Source organism: Xyrauchen texanus, chromosome 49 (genome assembly GCF_025860055.1).
Source record: "Xyrauchen texanus isolate HMW12.3.18 chromosome 49, RBS_HiC_50CHRs, whole genome shotgun sequence".
Classification (NCBI taxonomy): domain Eukaryota; kingdom Metazoa; phylum Chordata; class Actinopteri; order Cypriniformes; family Catostomidae; genus Xyrauchen; species Xyrauchen texanus.
The window spans coordinates 12,235,644-12,260,148 of NC_068324.1; the positions used below are offsets into that span (position 1 = coordinate 12,235,644).

Sequence of the window (24,505 nt, forward strand, 5' to 3'; positions counted from 1 at the left end):
ATAGAGAAGTATGCCTGCCATAATAGTGGTGGAAACATGATATTTAGTTGGTATTCTGTTCATTAAAGGTTAGCCATGCATTTTTGGTGTTTTTCCATCCTTTACCATCTGTGCCAGCATCTGGGTTTACTTAGGTTATACACATTGTTTTTCACACCACCTTTAAATGGATAGTTCACCCAAAAATTACAATTGTGATATCAGTTAGTTACCTTTTTAATGACCTAACTCTTTAAAGTTGATGTGAAAACCTTTGTGTGAAACTTAAGTAAACACAAATGCCAACAAAGACAGGAAAAGACAGTGGAAAGCAAGTCAAATGTGATGTGGAAAAACATGAGGGTGAATAAATGATGGCAGACGTTTTATTTATGGGTGAACATCACATTAAAGCAAAAAGACTGCTGTTGACTGCATATCCAGCTTCAGGCCTTGGATCTATTCTACACTTGCATCAGACTGCAGGAATGCTCTTATTCATGGCTATCCTTGTTGACCGGTTTACCAGTGCTGCTCTTACTCCCCTCTTCTTCATTTCTGCTTTGTGCCAACAACTGAGAGGTATATTGAAACTGACACCTAGTTTATCAATGAATGCATTTTCTTAGAAGTCAAGTATTAAAGGATAAAGTGAACAAAGGGGCAGCTCGGCCATTGTCATATTTTTCAGCAGTGAGAATCCCTGAAAGCATACAAATGTCCAAGAAGTCTATTTGTTGTGTGTGTTTTCATCTGGAAGATGTAATTCTTATAATTCATATTTTTCTCGCAGAAAATTATCACTTTGTTTTACAGAGCCTGTTACTTATTGCAGGCCTACATCCTGTATAATTACTATGTACATTTCTTGTGTACCGGTAAGTAGAACTCATGCAATTAGGCTGTAATATTAACACTAATGTGAAGTGTGTGACCCAATATTTATCTGTTTTCTCCAATGAAGTCCAATGATTGCTTTAAAGTTACATAATATATTATTTCCTTATAATTATATAGCATTCCGTATAATTACATTTTGTTATCAAACCCTTGTCTTGTGAAGCAGAAACTACAGCCTGAGGCATTTGGCACCTTTTTGATATATATCTATGTGTAATTGTATTTAAGCTTGTTGTGACAAGGGTGAATAACACAATGTTGGTCTAGATATAAAATATTCTTGTTATAATGTCTAGTTGGATGCTTAATAACATTTTCACACTTCAGAATGTAGGAAAAGCAGATAAAATACACTCAGTGTCCATTTATTTATAAATTCTATCTATCTATCTATCTATCTATCTATCTATCTATCTATCTATCTATCTATCTATCTATCATTTTGTGTTTATCACATGTTTATAATGACACTGAGAGCATGTGATTTCTGGTTTCGAACCAGCAACCTTCTGATTACCAGTTATGTGCCATAGCCCACTGGAGTGGTGGTGGCATAGTGGGCTACACACTATCTAGTTATAAAGTCATATTTATATATAGACTCATTGTTTCATATAGTTACTCTATATACGAATGCTTTAGAAATGCTTTCACAAATGCTTTTTGCTGCTTTCACTCTCTTTCAACTTAGCTAGAGCTACACAGATGACATTGTTAGATAAACATAGTCAGCTAGTTTGGATGTCTGTTCCCATTGTAAATGCAATGCAATGGACTATCTATAAAATGTCCTCATGTTTCCCACCAGAACAAGAAAACATATCAGACTCTGATTGACATTAGTTGCATACAGGGTGACCAGAGGGCACTCCCTGTCACTTGACATTCTTAACACCACAGGGCCAACATCAAAAAGCAGCTCATGTAAAATGCACCACAACATCCATTTTAATGAGTTGAGAAAATGTTATAAACCTCACATGGGAAGGGTGTTGCCAGATGATAATACATATTTCTGCTGTGATGTGAAAACCCTGGTCTCTGGGGAGGTTTGTCATGGAATTGGGTTCTTTCTTTCTGGTATCTCCTCTGTGCAAGCATCTTGTTGACTTAATCCAATTTGGTGAGGTTGAAAAGGCTAAAATGTCAGAGTAGTATCATCTCATGCTCTATGTCAGAGATTACCTACAAACAATGCCTATTATCTCTCCCTGTACTCAGACTTTGGGATTCTTAAGACAGGATTTGAAAACGAATTGGGTTTTTAAGTACAGTTGCTCCAAAAACATTTGCACACTTAAGCCACACTTAAAAATGTATGAATTTCATTGCATTAGATAAACAACTATGAAATTTATAGGCCTCTACAAGCAAATTATGCTTGAACTATTCTCAGTGCTAAGTTGTCTTTTTGCCATTTTGCCATTGCTTTTATCCAACTGTATCTGTCATCAACAAAGGACCCACAAAATAACTTTGCACTGCTTTTAGTCACTTAAAGCTGCACTATGGAAGATTTATTTATTTCTTTTTTGGTAATTTCTTTTTGTTTAATGCAATTACTGATTGAGAACATAATAAAAAAAAATTCAAATCAATGTCCTTACCTTACCCTGATTCACTACGGTAAGCCTGGAAAAATTATTTGTATTTTGAGTTGTCGGTCGGAATGGGAATGAAATCTCAGGCATATATCATTATGTCATGATGTGTCCGTAAACACAGAAAAGTAATTATGGCTGTTGCGTGTTCAGGCTGGCGAAACTACGTTGTTCAGTTTAGTCAGTCACAGTCACACAGTTCAGGACATCATCTCTGCAGTCTCAATGGATATTTATCTGTTAACTGTTTGGCAAAGTTCTTTACTTGCTATAATGCTTGAATATAGTAGGTCTGGTATGGTTGTTGAAGCTTATCTTGCTTGTCATGCTCTTATGTATCAAACAATACACGTGTGTTAAAGGGGTCATGACATGAGAAACCAAATTTGCCTTGATCTTTTGGTATATAAGAGGTCTTTGTATCATTAAAACGTCCTGCAAGTTTAATATTTTAAGACGTCCTCCCCATTCTAAACGAATCATTTATTTAATCAAGCTCAAAATACAGCTCGTTCTGGATTCATGGTTAGAAGTGACGTGTCGGTTAGAAGTGACGTAACAGCATTTGCATATGACCGCCTCAGCACAAGATAACTACGCTTAGAAGACAACTACGCTCATTTCAGTATCGCCATGCACCTCACAAGTGTTCAGTCGATGGACAGCGAGCTCTGACAGAGACTACTTGTGCACAGGAAAATTACGATGCCACACAGATGTGCTGTTCCTGGCTGTGGTCAAACAAAACCTCTGAATAAGCTGCCGAAAGATCCAGACGTCAGGGAAAAATGGATGCAGTTTATTTTTTGCGGACGTCCCAGTCACGGCAGTGTTAACTTAAGCGTTTGTTCTGTACATTTTAAGGATGACTGTTTTGAGAACAAATCTCAATATGATGCTGGCTTTGCCAGAAAACTGTTGCTCAAAGATAAGTCCGTGCCGACTATTCTGGGAACAACGACGACGCAAACTGTAAGTAATCTATTTTAAACTTTAAACTACTTTTTAAAGCGCAATTTCATTCATTATGAATAATCACAGTGTTTTTACTTAGTTTACTTGCATATTGTTCTGGCTGAGGGCGTCAATAATTGATACATAGGCACTGACGTTAGCCAATCATTACAGTGGGCGTTAACACTGAAGTCTTAAATGGAAAACGCCCCCAAAACAGACTGTTTGAATCAGAGGATGAGAAACAGGGTGGGAAAAGTTCATAAATCACTAGATTTTAAAAGTTTTTCATAAAAAAAAATATATTAATACTATAATTGCACCTAAGGGAACATAATAATACAATAAAAAAACCCATGTCATGACCCCTTTAACTGATCGCGATGTATATAATGCCCGGCTACTGTCACGTGTTTACTAATATTCATGACTTCTGAGTAATTTATAACATTGCTCTATTTTCCAAGTTCTCTAAGAGTGTGTGCCACTGTTTTCTGATTTCTTTTCCCCAGTCGCAGAAATGCACAAGCAATCACTTATTGCCATTTAGCAGATAGTCTTTCGGTTTACAAATCTGTTTGTAAGCAATAAATAGTAGTGTTGTTTATCTTTATCTAAGCAATATTTCATTTTGAAATGTTTAAAAGAATAGCATAATATTATCATGAAAGTAGAACATTATGACTCTAAATATCTCCCTGTCATGATCTCACACACAGGCATGTCCAAGTGAGCTCAAATTATGAGATTTATCCACGCAGAAGAGCAGTGCAGAAACACAACTCACATAAAGTGTTCTTCCTCAAATTGTTTGCAATTTAAAATTTCAACCACAGAATTTAGGGGGCCTGGGTAGCTCAGCAAGTAAAGACGCTGACTACCACACCTTGAGTTGCATCCAGGGCGTGCTGAGTGACTCCAGTCAGGCTTCCTAAGGAATCAATTGGCCCGGTTGCTAGGGTGGAGGTAGAGTCACATTGGATTCGGAGCATGGTTAGTTGTGCATGGATGCTGCAGAGCATAGCGTGAAGCATCCACACATGCTAGGTCTCTGCAGTAACACGCTCAACAACCGTGGATTGACTGTCTCAGAAGCAGAGGCAACTGAGATTTGTCCTCCGCCACCTGGATTAAGGTGAGTCACTATGCTACCACGAGGACTTAGAGTGCATTGGGAATTGGGCATGCCAAATTGGGGAGAAAAAGGGAGAAATGATTCAACCACAGATGTTGCTAGAGAGCACAAAGTTCCATAGTGCAACTTTAATCAAGTTTTTTTGTAATCAAAATCATAAAATTAAGTTTACCATTTTTTTTATTAAAGCCCAATATTGGTCATCTTGGCATCCCTCATGGCCCCTCTGAGGAAAAGGTTGCTGTTGTTGCTGTCAACAACTGTGATGTGGCCATTGCTCTACTTTTCGGGGAACAGATTGGGAACTACACCTGTGCAGCCCGCGGTACCCAAACAGGCCAAAAGAAGTAAGTGTTTTCTTTAAGTCAGCATGAAACAGCACTCATAACCAATTTTTCTTCAACCATCATTTGCTACTTGGCTGTCGGTTGCTGGTGGTTTAAATGGGAGGGACACTCTCAATCTAGAGAGCATTTGATTGGACAAAAATATGTGTAGTACAAGATAAGTCATCTCCTAGAGAAACAATACATTTGAAATGTGTATATCTGCTAAAAGTTTATTTTGTCAACTTTATGAGTACACTAGAAGAAAGATGGCTTCAAAGGTTACTATCAGACAGGGACTACAAGTGACAAAAGAAAGACCATTTTGATTTCATATTGAGTTTACACTTAAGATATTTGTTTAGATAGCAACTGAAGCACAACTTGTTGTTCTCTCCCTTCTCTCTTTCTTCTCTCACTCTGTCTGTCTCCCACATAAAATTAGCCCTCCATCATTCCATGTCCTCAAGGCATAACATATTGCACAGAAAAGGAGATTGTGATGGGGCAGAGGAACTTGAGCACTTAGAGGCACTCTAACTGCAGACTGGTGTTAAATAGCTGATCATTACAGGAGATTACAGAGCATTGTGCTGCTCTCCTCTCACTCAGCTCCAACTTTTTTCTAATCTCCACCAATCTGCATTCTGTTTCATGTCAAACTAGTTTTATTGGTTCAACAATGGAACCACAATCACAGTTTATCTGCAGCTGGGATTTGCCATTATAGACTAATTGTGTCTCTGTTTCGAGAACAGTGCAGTTTGAAATGGTGGATCTCCATCTGAGATAAGTGGAGATATGGTTGGTAAAGCCTTGCAATACAACTGCTAGGGTCAGACCATATACTCACAGTAAGTGCTGACACATAAACCTTCAGATCATCTTGGATTTATGGGTCACACAATTTATTGTTGATAAAATGCTGTTCTCAATGCTGTAAAATTCAAATGCTGAAATACAAAACCACGGTATAAAATAAATAGACTAAAATAAAACAATTGAAAACAATTGAAATCAAATATTATTCTGATCAAGATAATGAGTCGAAAGACCACATAACATACTGTAAGTATACAGCTTTTAGTAGCTCTGCACATTTTATGTTTTAATGCAGTGTAAGCTGATTTGTATTTCTGTACCTTTAATGTTTAATTTTACTATGAATCACACATAAGAAGCTTGCATATCTAGCATTTATGGGTAGTTGGCATTAAATACTGCAGTGAACATGCTACAGTATACTCCATCTGTAACTATTTTAAACAGCATTTGCAAAATCTTATATGATAATCTTACATACAGCAAAGAGCACATACCCACATGTATTCCTTCCTTTATACGTTTGTGTAAATTTTAACCTAAAATCATGCATCCAAAGTAACATTTTCATACTAAGTTTCCATACCATTCAAAAGAGGAAAAAAATAGAGAATAATGGATTATGGCAATCAGAAGAGATAAAGATGCCAAATTCAGCTGCTGATAGTCACCCCATCAGCAGCTATATATGGAAATCCATCACAGCAGTGTTGGCTTTTGTTTTAAATATAGGCCAAGGTAAATAAATTAATTAAATGCTAAATAATAAAAAAATGTCAAATATAAAAAACGTTTGGTTACGTATGTAACCTCCGTTCCCCGAGGGAGGGAACGACACGTTGTGTCGGAGAAGCGACACTAGGGGGTCTCTCTTGAGCGCCGATATTCACCTCTGATCTATTGAAAAGGGCCAATGGGAGTTGGCAGTCAGTATTTGCATACCCCGCCTCGGACATACGGGTATTTAAGCGGGGCAAATACGGGAGTTCATTCAGGATTTTTCTGAGGAGCCGGAAATGGTCCGGCCACAACAGTGGCTCGGTTCAGCGACATGGCGGAGGAAAGACACAACTCGGGGAACGGAGGTTACATACGTAACCAAACGTTCCCCTTCTGTCGCTCTCTCCACGTTGTGTCGGAGAAGTGACACTAGGGGACCCATTCCAATCTTGCCATGCGCTGAACCGTGTACGTGAACCGCCGATACAGAGGCGGGCAGGCATTTCATCCAGTGCCGCGCATCGTCTGTACCTGGCTGCACATACCCTTCCCCAATGCCCCATAAGAACATCGGAATCCTTCTAGTTACCCTGGGAGGGGAACAAGGCGATGTTTGCCAACATGGGAACGGGCCAGCCTGGCTGGGCCTCTTTTCTCTCTATGTTTCTCACATAGAGCAATCACGGCCGGGGCCCTTACACGCATATAGGGAAGGGGGTCTTACCCAGACCCTGCGGAGACCACACGTGCCCTTTTTCTTGGGGAGGAAAAGTGGTAGACACGTCACACGGCAGTCTTTGGGCTCGTGTGGAAAGTATGGTTCGGTGGTAGATCCAGCCTCGAAAGGGGGGAGTTGCTACAGCACGGCGACCGGGGCAGCTGTAACTGCCTAAGGGAGACACGGGGTCTGCTCGTAAGGGGACAGAACCGTGGAATTACACACAGGGGGAGTCCGAGCAGGAGGCCTTACCTGTGGAGCACCTATACCAGTACAGGGTAGCCATCAGGGTACCCGCAGTGGCTTGGGTCGGCGAGTTCCTCCGCTGAACCGCGGACCTGGAGGGCTAGGGAGGAATCGACCAGGGGCCCGACTCGGAGTGGGGCGCCCTGGGAAGAAGGCACACTACTCTTGACGTCAGGAAAAGGCCGCTGGGCGCAAGCGATCCACCCGGCCGGTCGGTCTACGTGTTACCGAGTTCTACGGGCTCGGACCTGAGAAAACACGAGACGCAACTGACTCAACGCTGAGGTTGTAAAACCTTGTGAAGGTGTTGGGTGTTGCCCAACCCGCGGCTCTACAGATGTCTGCTAGGGAGGTGCCCTTGCCAGTGCCCACGAGGACGCAACACCCCTTGTTGAGTGAGCTCGGACCCGCAAGGGTAGGGGCACAGCCTGGGTGTGATAAGTCAGTGTGATGGCGTCGACAACCCAGTGGGCGAGCCTCTGTTTGGAGATGGCATTCCCTTTCTGCCATCCCCCAAAGCAGACAAAGAGCTGCTCAGAGCGTCTGGTGCTCTGTGTGCGGTCCAGGTAAATGGCGCAGGGCGCGCACTAGACACAGCAACGAAAGGGCTGGGTCTGCCTCCTCCCGGGGCAGCGCTTGCAGGTTCACTACCTGATCTCGGAATGGTGTGGTAGGAACCTTGGGCACATAGCCCGGTCGCGGTCTTAGGATCACAGACGTATCTGCCGGACCGAACTCCAGGCAAGTGTCGCTGACAGAGAACGCTTGCAGGTCCCCGACCCTCTTGATGGAGGCGAGCGCGATCAGCGGGGCCGTCTTAAGAGAGAGGGCCCTGAGTCCAATTGATTCAAGCGGCTCGAAGGGAGGTCTCTGGAGTCCTGCCAAGACTACCGAGAGATCCCAGGAGGGAACTAGGCCTGGCCGGGAGGGATTCAACCTCCGGAGCCTCTCAGGAACCTGAGGATCAGGTCGTGCTTGCCCAAAGACTTGCCGTCTACAGGATCGTGGTGGGCGGCAATGGCGGCAACATACACCTTGAGGGTGGACGGGGACAGCCTCCTGTCCAGCCTCTCCTGTAGGAACAGGAGCACTGGCTTGGGTCTTCAGTTCGGGAAGAACACCAATCTGCGAACAAGCGCCACTTTAGGGCGTGAAGTTGCCTGGTAGAAGGGGCTCTGGCGTTGTGATTGTATTCACAACGGTCGCCGGTAAGCCGGCTAGCTCTTCCGCATCCCGTCCAGGGACCAGACGTGGAGGTTCCAGAGGTCTGGGCGCGGGTGCCAGAGCGTGCCCCGTCCCTGAGAGAGGAGGTCCTTTCTCAGGGGAATTCGCCAGGGAGGAGCTGTCGCGAGAAGCCTGAGTTCCGAGAACCAAGTCCGAGTGGGCCAGTAGGGGGCCACTAACGTGACTTGCTCCTCGTCCTCCCTGACCTTGCACAGCACCGGTGCAAGAAGGCTCACTGGGGAAATGCGTACTTGCGCAGCCCCGAGGGGCCAGCTGTGTGCCAGCGCGTCTGTCCCGAGGGGAGCCTCTGTTAGGGCGTACCAGAGCGGGCAGTGGGAGGTTTCCTGGGAGGCAAACAGGTCTACCTGGGCCTTGCCGAACCGTTCCCAAATCAGCTGGACCGACTGGGGGTGAAGCCTCCACTCCCCTCCGGGCAGGCGTTGTCGTGATAGCGCGTCTGCTACGACGTTGAGCTTGCCGGGGATGTGAGTGTCGCGCAGCGACTTGAGTCGCTGCTGGCTCCATAGGAGGAGACGGCGGGCGAGTTGTGACATGTGGTGGGAGCGTACGCTGCCTTGGCGATTTATGTACGCCCCTACTGTGGTGCTGTCCGATCTCACGAGGACATGTTTGTCCCGAACTAACGGGAGGAACTTCCTGAGAGAAAGAAGGACAGTCAACAACTCCAGGCAATTGATGTGCCAACGCAGCGGGGCCCCTTTCCAACGGCCTGCTGCTGCGTGCCCGCTGCACACGGCACCCCACCCGGACCGGGAGGCGTCGGTTGTGACCAGGACGTGTCGGGACACCTGCTGCAGGGGCACTCCTGCCCGTAGAAAGCAGAGGTCTGTCCAGGGTCGGAGTGTTTTGAGGCAGGCGGGGGTGATCCTTACCCGATGCGTGCCGTGGTGCCATGCTTGTCTCGGGACTCGAGTCTGGAGCCAGTGCTGGAGTGGTCTCGCATGCATCAACCCCAGCGCCGCGACCGCCGCGGAGGACGCCATATGCCCCAGGAGCCTCTGGAAAAGTTTTAGAGGGACCACTGTGCCTGGCTTGAAGGAAGCAAGGCAGTCCAGCACCGACTGAGCACGCTTCGCTCGTGAGGCGTGCTGTCATTGAGACTGAGTCTAACTCCAACCCGAGAAAAGAGATGCTCTGAACCGGAGTGAGCTTGCTCTTTTCCCAGTTGACCTGAAGCCCCAAGCGGCTGAGGTGCCGGAGCACCTGGTCTCTGTGTGTGCATAGTAACTCTCGAGAGTGTGCTAGGATGAGCCAGTCGTCGAGGTAGTTGAGAAATGCGGATGCCGGCTACTCGTAGCGGGGCAAGGGCCGCCTCTGCGACTTTCGTAAAGACGCGAGGGGACAGAGACAGGCCGAAGGGGAGGACTTTATACTGGAACGCCTGGCCGTCGAACGCGAACCGTAAGAAGGGTCGGTGTCGTGGCAGAATTGAGACGTGGAAGTACGCGTCCTTCAGCGAACCAATCTAGATGCTGAACGCCAGCCAGAATATTTCTCTGCGTGAGCATTTTGAACGGGAGTTTTAACAAGGCCTTGGTCGTTTGCCGCCGCCTTTCTTGGGTACAATGAAGTAAGGGCTGTAGAAACCCTTCCTCATTTCGGTTGGAGGGACGGGCTCTACCGCGCTCTTGGCTAAGAGGGTCGTGATTTCCGCGGACGCCCCTGAAGGGGGGCGGGAGCCGGGCAAACTGAATTGCGTAACCGAGTCGAATGGTCCGGTGCAGCCAGCGTGATGCATTGGGAAGCGAAAGCCACGCTTCCCAGCTCTACGCTAGGGGCACCAAAGGGACGAGTATTTTGGACGTACCCGGCGGGGCCTTCCTTCCTTGAAAGCCGCAGGAGGACGCCCTCGGCGAGCAGACAGGGCATGGCCCCTGGCGGCAGGTTTGCGGCGGGGCAGGACGTGTGACCTGGCCTCCGTCTGTTTCTGCACCACTGAGGACTGCTGGGTGGAGTCGTCAGATGGTGTCGCCGAATGGAGCTGGGAGACTGGAGAGTTTTGAGAAAGCGTGCTTTGTCTACCTCCTGTACTACGACCAGATCCAGTCCATTTGTTATGTTTCTGGACCACGAGGGTGGACATCGCCTGTCCGAGTGCAGTTCCTGCAGCACGTCAAGAACAGGACTACCCAAGTGCAAATCTTGAAGTGCCTTGGCCCGGTGGACTTGCAGGGAGGGGCCATGGCATGCAGGGGGGGAGCGGTCTGGGACCGTTCTACCGCCGAAGGTAGTGAGAGCGGAGGAGCGAGGAAGCTTGGCTCGTCGTGCACGTCCGGGAAGGAACGGGGGGGCGCGGCTGTGGGCGGCGCACCAGCCCGTGAATCATCAAGCCCGGGGAAGCATAGCGGATCTCCGTGCGTCAGGCTCAGACTGGGCAAGCAGACCCGTAGGTGGCGGCCCAGGCGAGTTATCCGCATCCGATGCCGCTGTGACGCTCTCCGATGCAGCGGTGATGTCGTCATCCAATGTCCGGGAGCTCCAGGGACCGGGCGGCCGGCCGTTAGGCGGACCGCGCTTATCCCGAGCTCGTGAGGGGAGCAAGCATGCGTGCAGGGGGCGGGGGGTTTCGGCGGTTTTACCCGGCGAACGCAGCCCGCCATTATCCGGGATCATCTTCATCGCTCGCGGCGCCTGCGTCAATCCCGTAGGAAGGAGGCGAGGAGCGGAGGGCGGCTGAAGTGGCTTTCTTCCTCACAAGAAAGCAGAGATCGCAACGCTGCTGCAGCTATGTTCTCAGGCTGAAAACAGGAGAGCATGCTCATCCCGAGCCCGGACAGAAAACAGCAAGCGTGCCGGGAGGCGGGGGTTTCAAGGGGTTCACCCGGCGAAACGCAGCCCGTCAGTGACCCCAGATCGTTTTCATCGCCCGCGGCGCCTGCCTCAATCCCGTGGGAAGGAGGCGAGGCGCGGGGGGCGGCTGAAGCGGCTCTCTCTCACTACAAGAGAAAGCCTATGACCGCAATGCTGTCATGGCTGTTTTCGTACTGAAAACATAGACCATTCATAAAAAACGCTGCCTGCGTGTTTTGCAACCCAGGTACGCCGGGCGGGGTATGCAAATACTGACTGCCAACTCCCATTGGCCCTTTTCAATAGATCAGAGGTGAATATCGGCGCTCAAGAGAGACCCCCTAGTGTCGCTTCTCCGACACAACGTGGAGAGAGCGACAGAAGGGGAACATTTGTTAGATTTATTCTGCTAAATAAGGCAGAATTGCATCATCAAAAATTATCTGTGGCTGTGAAAAGGGTCCATAGGATCTGCTGCCTACTAATTTTCAAAAGTTTAGTATAATACCAGTCAATTTTTTACTTTTAAACCTTATTACAATTTGTACTGTGTCACATAGTGGATAATGTTTAGAAGTGTTTGGGTATTGGCTTCAGGGTATTGTATTTCCATGGCTATGCAGGTCGCTGGATCTCACTGGACCTCTGCTCCTGGGTGGGGTTCCAAATTTGCCTGAGGATTTCCTTGTACAGAACCGAGACTTTGTGGGTTGCATTAGGAACCTGACCATCGACAGCAAACCCATAGACATGTCTGACTTCATCGCAAACAACGGCACCATTGCAGGTTAGAAAATGTGTACCCATCCACAACTGATACGTTCTAAGTGGCCATATCATAACAAATTAAATTTTCCTTGTTTTTTTAAATATCAAGTACTATAAAACATACTGTTATTTTAAAAACACAAAACTTCCTCCCCAACTCTTCCCCAATTTTTTAAAAAAACTAATCTGCAAAAATGGCTTTTTTCACACTGTACTTCCTCCACTTTCTGACATCAAATGGTTGCACTCATGAAAGCCCACATTTACACCTCAACGGCATACAGTATATATAGTGTTCAGCAACTTTGCCTGCCTATTCACAATGAAATAAGACAAAGGAAATAGTATAGATCTATTAGTTCTAAATCCAAAAAAATCATAAACACCAGAAGAACTAACTATAAGAGTAAGATGTGGGTAAAGTCCTCCACACCTTGTGCTGTTCCTAGCTGTGTATAGCACCTGGTGCTCTGCATTTCCTTCTGAACACCTGTTAAATAATAAGAGTTTTATTGTAATAGAGATTGTAAATGATAATGGAAGTCAAAATAATGACTGTTTTTGGCACAGAAATCTTTTTAAATAATGGGGGGAAAACATTCACAGCTCTATTCAGTGAAAGTCTTTCTTTCTTTTATAACTATCTATTAGTACATGCCAATCTCGAACCTTAATATTTAAAATAAGCTTTTCCTTTCTATTCAGGTTGTGCAGCAAAACATGACTTTTGTAGCAAGGTTGTTTGTCAGAATGGAGGAGTTTGCGTGAATAAATGGAACACCCACTTCTGTAACTGCCCATTAGGCTTTGGAGGAAAGAATTGTGAACATGGTAAGATAATCCTCTCTTTCCAAGTCTTTTATTTGTAATATCTCTACCTTTGGCTTAATCTTGCTTAAAGGACACACATGTAGACACACCTCCCGTCCATTACCTTGATTTGCCTTGACCTCCTTGAAATACCAATGTGTACAAAAATCCAATGACTCATACTTGCAACGAAGACACCTATTGCAGAAATCTAGCTTTCCTCAAAAATGCTCAATCTTCCTTTACATTTCATTACCCCTGTAGCCTACTATGTTCTGTTTCTAAACTTATTTAGCACAATATAGTTTGTATGCTTCATTTTTTTTGCTACTCAATAGCCAATTGCCAGTCATGTTGAAGTTCATTAATCAGTGAAGTTGTTTAATTGTTTTGTAATTAGTATGTGTATTTTAGTTTTTAAAATACTACAGGAAAACGTGCTGAATATTGATGTTACATATTGGTTATACAGTATATTGAAGTATATTTTTTTCCACTGTAAATAAATTTTAGTACATTATAATCACAAAGTGTCCATCTAACTTGAAGGCGGTAATGGTATTGCAAGTGATTAACATTTTCTGCAAGCTTAGTTTGACCTAATTTTCTGGAGGGAAAAGCTGTTGAACTAGTATGTTCTATTTATTTGTGCTTATCAATTGGACGAAGGGATCACACCATATTATGAGACTGTAAGAACATAAAAATCTGCAGTTATTACCTCCGCAGCCAACGGAACTCAAGAAGTTGATCTGATTATTTTAAACTTCTTTTAATTTTTTTTTTTCAAAAGGATGTCTTGTACAGTAAGTTTGCCACAAATATGATTAAATAATTATCATTCTTATTTGTGAGTCCTTTTCTAAGTGCCTATGAATTCCATGCCATTTTCACTGTTTTGTTTAAAGGGAGAGTTCACCCAAAAATTAAAATTCTATTATCATTTTCTTACCCTCGTTCCCAATTTGAATATGTGCAAAAACGTGCAAGAAAGTCCTTTTGTGTTTAAAATGACATGAGGGTAAGTACCAGTAAATGATGGCAGAATTTTCTTTTTTGGGTGATTTTCAATTTTCATTCTAGACCTTTAATGATGTGTTCTTTATGAAATGCACTGAAGCAAAACTGAGAAGGCGGCCCACCCATTAATATCACTCATATTACTGTCACACTGCCAGAGTTGGGTCTAAGAAATACTACTGTTATTTCTGTAAGTTCAGCCCTCAAATAGAGCAGTAAAATATTTGCCCTGAGGAGAATGGTGGTGAAGAATGTTCAACATTAAGAAATCTCCTGGATGACTTGGAAGCATTCCTCGGCACATGAATGATAGTGATTATTTCTGCCTTGAGACAGAAGAGAATGTCAAAGCAACAAGTGGCATTTCCCTCAGCGTGTGTTTTTTTTATTTAACAGACATCAAAACAAAACAACTTTGTTTTGTCTGGTTGTCACCCAAACTATGTTGATTGTTATGTCTAGAATTACTTTAGCGTGTCTGATGATCTTTATCTGTAGTAATGCCTGCACCCCTGCATTTCGATGGCCACGCCCTCATGTCATGGAGCGAGACTGATATCACCATTGCCATCCCCTGGTACATGGGTTTTATGTTTCGCACACGAAAGAGTACTGGCGTTCTGTTACAAGCCAGCGCTGGGGAGTTCTCTAAGATTAGTCTGATGGTGAGTATTGTGATTTAGTAACCCTTAAATTATACTATTATCATTTCAATAATCCGCTGCATCTAGAAATCAGCCTGTTGAGTTGGAAAACAAATATTGAAACTCTACTAAAGATGTGGTTGACAAAATGGGGACCACAGTTACCTTGCAGGTTGGATGTTCTACTAGATCTACTGTATGTCTCCTGTTAATTTAACCAGATTTAGCCTCATTCAGCTCTTTTTCACCTTTTTCCATTATAAATCAGTTTATTATAAAAAATTATTTTTTCATGACCATTTCCACCCTCCTATTGATGTGTAGAATTAAAAAGACAGTACTGTACCTGAAGACCTCTATGTGTAATTGAGCTCTGAAATGATTAACAAAACCCCTACCAAGTTGCTGAATCTACAGTACATGTAATTTAAAAAATGGGCGTGTTAATATGTTCATTACGATTTTTAAATTTTTGCAAATTTCTGGGTGGACTGGGGTTCACATTGTGAACATACGTCTACATAATACATGAAACACTTTCATGTTTTTTATGTGCCCTTGCTAATGAAGCAGATTGATGAAATCTTCCTTGCTCATCTCAGCCACTTTCAGTGTATAACTTAATGTTATTCCAGACGAACAAGAGACATTTAAGGTTCCAGGTGTTTCTGGGTGTGAGACGGGTGGCGCTCCTGGATTTCCCTCAAGTCAGTGTTGATGACGGCGTGTGGCATCATGTGCTCGTCGAGCTCAAGAGTGGAAAAGATGGCAAAGACATCAAATACATGGCACTTGTGTCTTTGGACTATGGCATGTTTCAGGTATATATACAGTATATCATCTCAATATTTATTTACATATCACCTCTCTGCTGAGACAAACACCTTAAACCAGCCTAAGATGGTTGGCTGGTCTTAGCTGGTCTCCCAGCCTGATCAGGCACATCTGTTGGCTGGTTTTGAAGGGGTTTGGGGTTTCCACTTCTTAGCTGGAAAGTCTGTGTGCTTAACCAGTTGAACACCAGCTTAACCAGGCTGGGAATACAACATAAACCAGCAAAGACCATCAAATGTCCTTGTCCACTTTAAGACAGGGCTCTAAGTGTGGGCAATGCATTTTAGTTTTCTTTGCATTCATGATTTTTTTATATTGTTTTATTGTGTAGAGGACAGTGGAGATCGGCAATGAGTTGCCTGGACTTAAACTGAAGAACCTGTTTATCGGTGGAGTGCTTAAAAAAGACGGCACAGTCCATGGTGGATTTACTGGTTGCATGCAGGTGAATAACACACACACAAACACAGAAACACACTTACACTGTCTTGTTTGTGTTGTTCATGTGTTATATAGTATCATGTGATTATCTTGCAGGGTGTGCGAATGGGCGAGACCACCACCAATACTGCCAATATTAACATGCAGCAGGCAGTGAAAATTCGTGCTAAAGATGGATGTAATAAACCTGATACATGTCAGTCCAATCTGTGCCCAACACACAGTCGCTGCAGGGATAACTGGGCCTCTCATACATGTGATTGTGCACCCGGTAATTCTACCAGTGTTTGAGAGTGACAAAAGAGCTTAAGAGCAATTTTATATACAATATATGTGACTCATACACTCACTTTCTCTTTCCTTTTCCCATTCACTGTGCACTAGGTTACTTTGGGAGAGATTGTGTGGATGCATGTCTCTTAAATCCTTGTGAACACACTTCCACCTGTGTGCGCAAACCTGGCACCATGCACGGTTACAGCTGTGATTGCGGACACAATTACTACGGCCAATACTGCGAGCACAAGTTAGTGTCACTCTTGCTCTTTGGCTCATTCATTCATTCATTATAGTGTTGGGAATCAAGAACCAGTTCTTGTTCATATCAATAATCCACAAGTTATCAGTTTAAAACCAATCTAATGACTCACTGAATCAGTTGGGATGGTTACTGAATTAAAATCAAATTCACTCAAATCGAAAGAAACACTGTTAGGGGCCATTCATATCAAATGTGCAAGACATTGCACAACAAATAGAAGATTGGACAAGTGCCTCGAGACTTGTTCTTAAAGTTGAAGTTCTTTTAAATTTCAAACATGGCGCTCAATACCAAGATGCTGAAAAAACAGCGAAAAACCAGCGTATTAGTCTAAGACGTCCACCTAGTACAGGTTTACATAAAAAACTATTGGAAAACCTCACAAATGTATGGAAAAGTATGTTTGGTGTAAAATGCCCTGTACTGTGTAATGTATACTACTCGTCAAAAATAAAAATTTGCCTGTTTACTTGCATTATAAGGACCTACAGAGCTTCAACATTTTTCTAAAAATCTTAATTTGTGTTCTGCTGAAGAAAGACAATCATACAAATCTGGGATGGTATCAGGGTAAGTGAATAATGAGAGAATTTTCATTTTTGGGTGAACTGTTCCTTTAAAGCTTTTAAAACTTGAATCGGTCTAATTGACTTGTTCACGTTAAAATGTTAATGTTTAGTTTTGTAATTGGTTAGGATTAAGAAAGCACTGGTGGACTTAAAGCATGTACGTCCACCAGTGAAACATGCTCACTGACAGCAGCTTTAGAATTTGATATTCTGTTTCTTGAATTGTCAATGCCAAAGAAATCAAACAAAGTAACAAATGCTCAAAGGTTTTGCTAGGAGGTGGTGAAAGCTGCCAAAGCAAAAGCTACCCATGTTTGTGATTTGCTTTTAATTCTGGTCTTATAATTCAGTATGTCTCTGACGCCCACGCTTTTTTTATTATTATGCAACGCATAAAAAAAGACAGACTGTTGGAATGATCCAGTTCTTGGCCAGACTTTCATCAATTAAAGGGAAACAGTTCTTTAGCAAAGCTGGTTGAATTTAAAAAACCTTTTTGAAATTATCTAGTTTCAGTTGCTTTTTTAACCATAAATAGATTCTCTTTTAAATTCTAACAAAGAAAGCAGGCTTAGAATGATATACTGCTTTTGCACATTCAATTCCATGTTTGCCTCGAAGTCAGAACCGTTTGCTTTGATTTTACAGCACAATTTATGTCCGATTTCAAAGCAAGCTGTGTCTCATTTTACACAGTTTGAAGTGCATTCCGATTCACTTTAAATTGTGTTTGCTTGACACTTTGCTTGCACTCTTATAGTATCTCTTTTTCTCCCTGTCCTTTTTCACACACACTTTGACATGTGCGCGCACACACACCCAGAGGGGACCAGCCTTGTGCTCGTGGCTGGTGGGGATACCCAACCTGTGGGCCCTGTAACTGTGATGTCAGCAAAGGCTTCAAAAGGGACTGTAATAAAACCACAGGAGAATGTAGCTGCAAGGTACGTTGCAAGTGATTGCATGCTCCAAATTCTTAAGATAATGCACAAGACAGGAAGTGGAGTGTCAGGAGGCGTTCAACAACAATCAGATTGCATCTAATTTTTTCTAGTTTAATAGTAACAAATTCATATTATTTGAATAAGATTGTGTTTTCTTTTTAAAGCAGTCACATATTGATAAAAATACAGATTATGATCAAACTTCTTCTTACTCTTTTTGCTTGTCTTTATCACTGGTCAATACTTAAAAAAAAATATTTTCTCCTTTTTATGTTTTTTTAGGAAAATTACTACCGGCCTCCTGGTGGGGACACTTGCTATCCGTGCGATTGTTTTCACCTTGGGGCACATTCCAGAACATGTGACCTTGTGACTGGTCAGTGCGCCTGTAAGATGGGCGTGGTAGGTCACCAGTGCAACCGCTGTGACAACCCCTTTGCAGAAGTGACGGTCGGGGGATGTGTGGGTATGCATGCTGTCAGTCACCCATTCACATAAATTATTGTCCAGGATAGACGATGACAGGTCTGAAAGGTCTTAACTCTTGTTAAAGTAGTAGTTCACCCAAAAATGAAAATGCTATCATTATTTTCTCACTCTAAAGTCATTCCAAACCAAAAAAACAATTTGTATTTTTTTTTCCCTTTATTGTTGAAACAAGGAACATTTTGCACAATATTCTGGCTGCTCTTTTCCATATAGTGAAAGTTTATGGAGACTGGGGCTGTCAAGCAAAAAGAAAAAGAAAAGAAAAAGCACCATAAAAGTATAATAAAAACAGTCCATGTGACTTAAGTAAAACTTTAAAGTTTATAAAATGCTCTATATGGCAAATGACGTATCCTTCAAAAGCAGAATTTTCAGAAAACTGAAAATTATGAGCAGAAAGCTTTCATGTCAGGATGGAGTATGTGTAATATCTGGATTTCGAGGAGCATAAATGATGGCCATCATTAAGACTTGCAGTCACAAGCCTTGTTAGTCACACTAAAAGATATCTGTTATGCCTGATTTTCCATGCTCTCAGTCTCACTTTCTCTCTATGTTTTGTTATTTAGTGGTTTATGATGGCTGTCCTAAAGCCTTTGAAGATGGTATCTGGTGGCCCAGGACTATTTTTGATAGCCCCCTAGCCACTAACTGCCCCAAAGGATCCAGTGGTGAGTCAAGACATTAGACAAATGCTTCATGAACTAAATCAAGAACCTACACTACCAGCCAAAAGTTTGGACACATTGACTTTATGATTTATCTGTGTGGTTTCACAGGCACAGCGTTCCGTCATTGCAGCAATGATAAAGGCTGGCTTCCACCAGAGCTCTTCAACTGCTCTTCCCTCAGCTTCTCAAAGCTGAAGAAAGAGGTGTGTGTGTCTCCTTTTTGTGTGTTTATTCAGTCCAGAATTGTTGTCAAGAGCATCCCAAAGAATCACAAATAAAAATTCAATGTTTGATTGTGCATTCTCGTAGGACTCTAAATATTCTACAACAGCTTAAGCGATTCTAGAAGTGAGCAATTTTTAACTTTTTCTTAATTTTTTGATTTAGAGTGAGGATCTTCACGCTAATGCTTCTCGAATGGATGGAGAAAGATCAAAAAGCCTGGCAGGCCTACTGCACTCTGCTATGGGCCACACTGATCGTCTCTTTGGGAACGACGTTAAGACCGCCTATCATCTGCTGACCAGTGTCCTAGAACATGAGAGTCTGCAGCAGGGTTTTGATCTCACTGCAACACACGATTCAGACTTTAACGAGGTACAGATGCACTTTCAGCAAGTATTATATGAATATATACTTACTGTAAAATTATATAAATACTGTATACAGTATATGCACTACCGGTCAAAGGTTGGGTCACTTTCTCATTCTTTATTATTATTATTATTTTTCACATTTAAGGATAATAGTAAAGTCATCAAAACTATGGAAGAACAGAAATGGAACTATAGGAATTGTGTTGTGACTAAAAAATTCCCAAATAAGTCAAAACTGTGTTATATTTTAGCATCTTCGAAGTAGTCACCCTTTGCCTAGAATTTGCAGACATGAACTCTTGACATTTTCTTAACCAGCTTCCTGAGGTTTCACCCTGGGATGGTTTTTAAACAGTATTGAAAGAGAGAATACAGGGCATTTATTAGCTGCTTTTTTTTTATTATTCGGTCCTAGTCATCCATTTCAAAAACGTCTTTTTTTATAACATTTTAGTTTTGTAATGAAATAAATGAATATTTTGGCACAATTTAATTTTTGTCTACAAAACTAATTTCATACATTTAAGCATACGCCTTCAGATCAAAAGGTTTTTAAGTTCATGAGAAACATTTCAGTCAAGTGACCCCAAACTTTTGAATGGCAGTATATATATATATATATATATATATATATATATATGTATGTATGTATGTATGTATGTATGTATGTATGTATGTATGTATGTATGTATGTATATATATTTTTTTATTCCAAGAAAACTGATTCGAACTGGTGTGTATTACACCAAAGAGTATAGTAAGAGCACAAAATGTATTTGAATTTTAAGTGCATTTGAAAAGAAAGCTTTGCTGGAGAAACCAGGTCATAACAGGTGATAACAAGTGGTCAAGCTGATTTTGGAATATGGTAGCTGGTTTGTTTCATGTCCAAAGTGGTCTACTAGCTCCAACTAGCTTGTACTGCCTAAAACATCTTCATTCGAAGCTGGTTTTTGCTGGGGATTTTAATTCATCCCAGTGACTCAAGTCTTTTGATTCAAGTCTTTTCACCAAATAAAATAGTTTACTGAGTCATTCAGTCACCATTTCTACAGATTGGCAGTAGGTGGTGACAAATGAACATCTTTCCTGTGTTATGAGTGAATCATAACATGTTTTTTTTTACTTATTTTTTAAAAAACAAACAAACAGAATTTATGACCGAAACTATGCAAGTGAACGATTTGTTTACATCAAAGAAAAAAAACTGTACTATAAGGTTCATTGCAACATTGCTTCATACTTAATTTAGTCACATTTTTCACTGTGCAAGAATCTGACACAAAGTGTAATACCTAATCTACATTTTTAGATGTTACAGTTAAATCCTAAATTATTTTTCAAGCTCATAAATACTTCTGAAATCTTGCTTCAATTTGCTGCCACTAACTACAGCAGGGTTCTTTAACTATCAGCACGCTCTCCAATTCTTTTCAGTTAATAATTTGTAAAAGGCCCATAAATTGATTTTGAAGAAATTGCTATGCTGCCTGATAAAATCAGCATACAAACACTATAGAAATCTCAGCATAATGGTCGTCAATTAATGGACCACAGTCCATATTCAGATGGGAGCCATATTTCAGATACCATAGTTTCCAACACATGTTTGATCATGTCTTATCCAATCAGAAGTATTTTAGCTGCTAATCTTCAGATGTAGAGAAGAGATGAGCCACAACAGTTGATACAGGGTATGTCCTCCCATTAGGCACTAGGACACGGCAGCAAATGTCTGAGAATTGCACTAGCTCCATTTGTGCCCAAGTTTAAAATATTTTAAGGACCAGTAAAGGGTCCCTTTTCTGTTCTCATTTGGAGTTTTAGGAGGAAAAGTAGACATTTTATTTTTATTAATTGTGAAATGTATTTTTGTAAAATGACAGTTGTACATTAAACTGTTATTAAAACAGTAATTTGATATTATATGCTAAGTAAGTTATTTAGTTTCTTTATGGAGGCTTAGTGGAGAAGATATGACAATGGCCCTCGAAAGAAAGAATAACCCTGAGTGATAGTGTCATATAGTTCCCTGTTTTTGTCCTGACTTTTATGTTGTAATTCTTGTTTAGTTCCCTGTTCATGTTTCCTGTTAGTTTTGTAGTCCTTCGTAGTTTTATTTCATGATTGTTCCCCAGGTTTTCCTCATTCCCTGATTGTTTCCACAGGTGTTCCTTGTTTCCTCTGTTTTCTTTGTCAGTCTTTACATGTATTTTCATGTTCTGTACCTGGTTCCCAATGTTTTGTTTTCATTTTATTCTGAGTTGCCTTGTTCATCTTTTGTTTACATTAAAAAGCTGCATTTAGATCCTCCATCCTCGCCTACCTCTTTACAGATAGGCTTTATTATGGGCTTTAGTCATGTATTTATGTAGAATAATGTGATTTAATCTGTATAATTAATACAGTTCACTCATTAACCTTTATGATGGCCTTTAGCTTACTGATAGGATAACATTTATAAGCACAATAAATGGTAAATCGTAAGTGCAAGAATGGAATTTAAGCACATTATCTTATTTACCAGGCACACAATCAATTATGCAATATATTTAGTAGATGTATGTATATTAACTAAATTATATTTTGGGACCAAAGTGGATGGTTATGGTCCAATTAAGAGTAAACTCTTGAGTTTTAGCTTTTGGTCTTGTGAAATACTGTAGATCATCATATTTGTTTGGTCTGTGCATGTTTTGGTAGAACATCATTAAAGCTGGAAGTGCGATCCTTGATCCAGTCAACAAGGAGAACTGGGAGAAGATACAGCGCTCTGAAGGTGGCACAGCCCACCTGTTGCACCATTTCGAGGAGTATGCCAACACTCTGGTACAGAACATGAGGAAGACCTACTTGAGACCCTTCACCATTATCACGGACAACATGAGTTAGTATTGGATCCTCGACACCAGTGGTTCTCAGCCATTTTGACTCCAAGGCCGCCTATTGGCGAAGACAATATTTTATGCCCCCAAGGATCTCTCAGTTGTTGTAGGCCTACATCTTGATTTTTTTTTTAGCTGCTTAACATTTTCAGTTATTTTATTTGAAAAACTTATTTTAAATATTTTTTTTGTCATATTGTGGCCACCTTGGAAGTTTGTTGAGGCCCCCTAGGGGTCCCAGGCCCCTGGTTGAGAACCACTGCTCTACACTGTAACCTGTCTTGCTCGGTTTTGACAGTTTGTTTAGAATAAATGTATTAACCCACTTTCTTAATGTTCAAGTTGTTGCTATAGATTATCTGGACTCTACCTCAGACCAGGCCAAGATCCCTCGAATTCAAGAGAACAGGAAGGTGTACTCAGAAGAGCTGGAGTCATCTGTTATCTTCCCAAACCTGCCTTCCATGCCAAAAAAGGGCAAAGGTTGGTAACTTACCCCAACAAGACTCATTTCCTAATGTTTTCAGTAATATTAATAAAAAAGAGCAATGTCCAAATTATTGAGTAAAACTTTATGCATTCACTATAGATCTGTTCACCACGATGCCCCCAGCCCAGATTGAACCAACTGAGTCTTACACTTTTGAAGATGGATCGGATGTTGTTGATCCAGCAGCATCTATTAAGAAAAGACGCCATGCAGAAGCAACTGACCTGCCTGCTGTTGTCATGGTGTTGATCTACAGGTCTCTTGGTCGGCTCCTTCCAGAGAGATATGATCCAGATCGGCGCAGCCTTAGGTACATCCTCAGCCCAATGATTTTACATAAAAACAACAGATTTGATTTAGTGTGAATACATAACAGCATTGATGCATTGTATGCAGCCAGGATAATACTGATAAATAAATATATATGGTCGACCACATGTCCCTAGACTGCCCACTCGTCCCATCATCAACACCCCTATAGTGAGTGTGGTGGTCCACAGAGAGGGAGAACCCCTCCCTAACCCCCTCCAAAGACCTATCACTTTGAACTTCAGGCTCCTGGAGACCCACGAGAGGACAAAACCTGTGTGTGTCTACTGGAACCACTCCATCCCGTATGTAACTATTGTCTTTGACGATGTCATTCGGTTATGCTTAGAAGGGAACCATTTTTTTGGTTTTGAGTTTTTGTTTTCTGTTTTATATTTATTGCTGTTCTTTGTTAGGGTTGCTGATGGAGGTGCCTGGTCTTCTAAAGGCTGTGAGCTGGTCTTCAGGAACTCAACTCACATCAGCTGTCAGTGTAACCACATGACCAGCTTTGCTGTTCTCATGGACATCTCCAAACGAGAGGTTGGATCTGAATTTAGGACACCTCTCCATAATTAGTTGTACTTTCTGTTGTTACTGATGTAATTGTATATTTGAACAAACAGGCATTATATGTTTGAGGAATATTCCAGGTTCAATACAAGTTAAGATCAATCGACAGCATTTGTGGCATAGCATTGATTACCACCAAAAATAAATTTGACTTGTCCCTCCTTTTCTTTAAAAAAAAGTGAGAAATCGAGGTTCCAGTGAGACACTTACAATGGAAGTGAATGTGGCCAATTTTTGGAGGGTTTAAAGTCAGAAATGTGGAGCTAATAGTTTTATAAAACAACTTACATTACAACTACTAATAAAACTTGTGTATTTTTTTTAAAGTTGATTAAATCACTGTTATTACAGTTGTTTTAAGGTTTACGCCATTATGTCGTCATGGCAACAAAATTGGATTTAACTTTACACAACTAGGTTAGTAAGTGATTTTATCACACTGAAATCATGTTAACATGCAAATGGATTAGGTCTTGTTGCTATAT

General features: G+C 42.0%; 1 protein-coding gene across 1 annotated transcript in view; it reads left to right on the forward strand.

The window, feature by feature from the left end:
• LOC127640341 (cadherin EGF LAG seven-pass G-type receptor 1-like) overlaps positions 1–24,505 on the forward strand; it is a 68,088-nt gene that overhangs the window by 36,135 nt on the left and 7,448 nt on the right. Inside the window, exons 6-23 of the mRNA XM_052122837.1 lie at positions 4,759–4,916; positions 12,060–12,223; positions 12,910–13,035; positions 14,533–14,699; positions 15,314–15,499; positions 15,844–15,957; positions 16,050–16,224; positions 16,338–16,479; positions 17,887–18,007; positions 18,290–18,473; positions 19,066–19,167; positions 19,276–19,370; positions 19,555–19,764; positions 22,467–22,650; positions 22,991–23,131; positions 23,238–23,448; positions 23,585–23,752; positions 23,864–23,990. Of these exons, the coding sequence (XP_051978797.1) occupies positions 4,759–4,916; positions 12,060–12,223; positions 12,910–13,035; positions 14,533–14,699; positions 15,314–15,499; positions 15,844–15,957; positions 16,050–16,224; positions 16,338–16,479; positions 17,887–18,007; positions 18,290–18,473; positions 19,066–19,167; positions 19,276–19,370; positions 19,555–19,764; positions 22,467–22,650; positions 22,991–23,131; positions 23,238–23,448; positions 23,585–23,752; positions 23,864–23,990 (2,775 nt within the window). The remainder of the gene's footprint in view (positions 1–4,758; positions 4,917–12,059; positions 12,224–12,909; positions 13,036–14,532; positions 14,700–15,313; positions 15,500–15,843; positions 15,958–16,049; positions 16,225–16,337; positions 16,480–17,886; positions 18,008–18,289; positions 18,474–19,065; positions 19,168–19,275; positions 19,371–19,554; positions 19,765–22,466; positions 22,651–22,990; positions 23,132–23,237; positions 23,449–23,584; positions 23,753–23,863; positions 23,991–24,505) is intronic.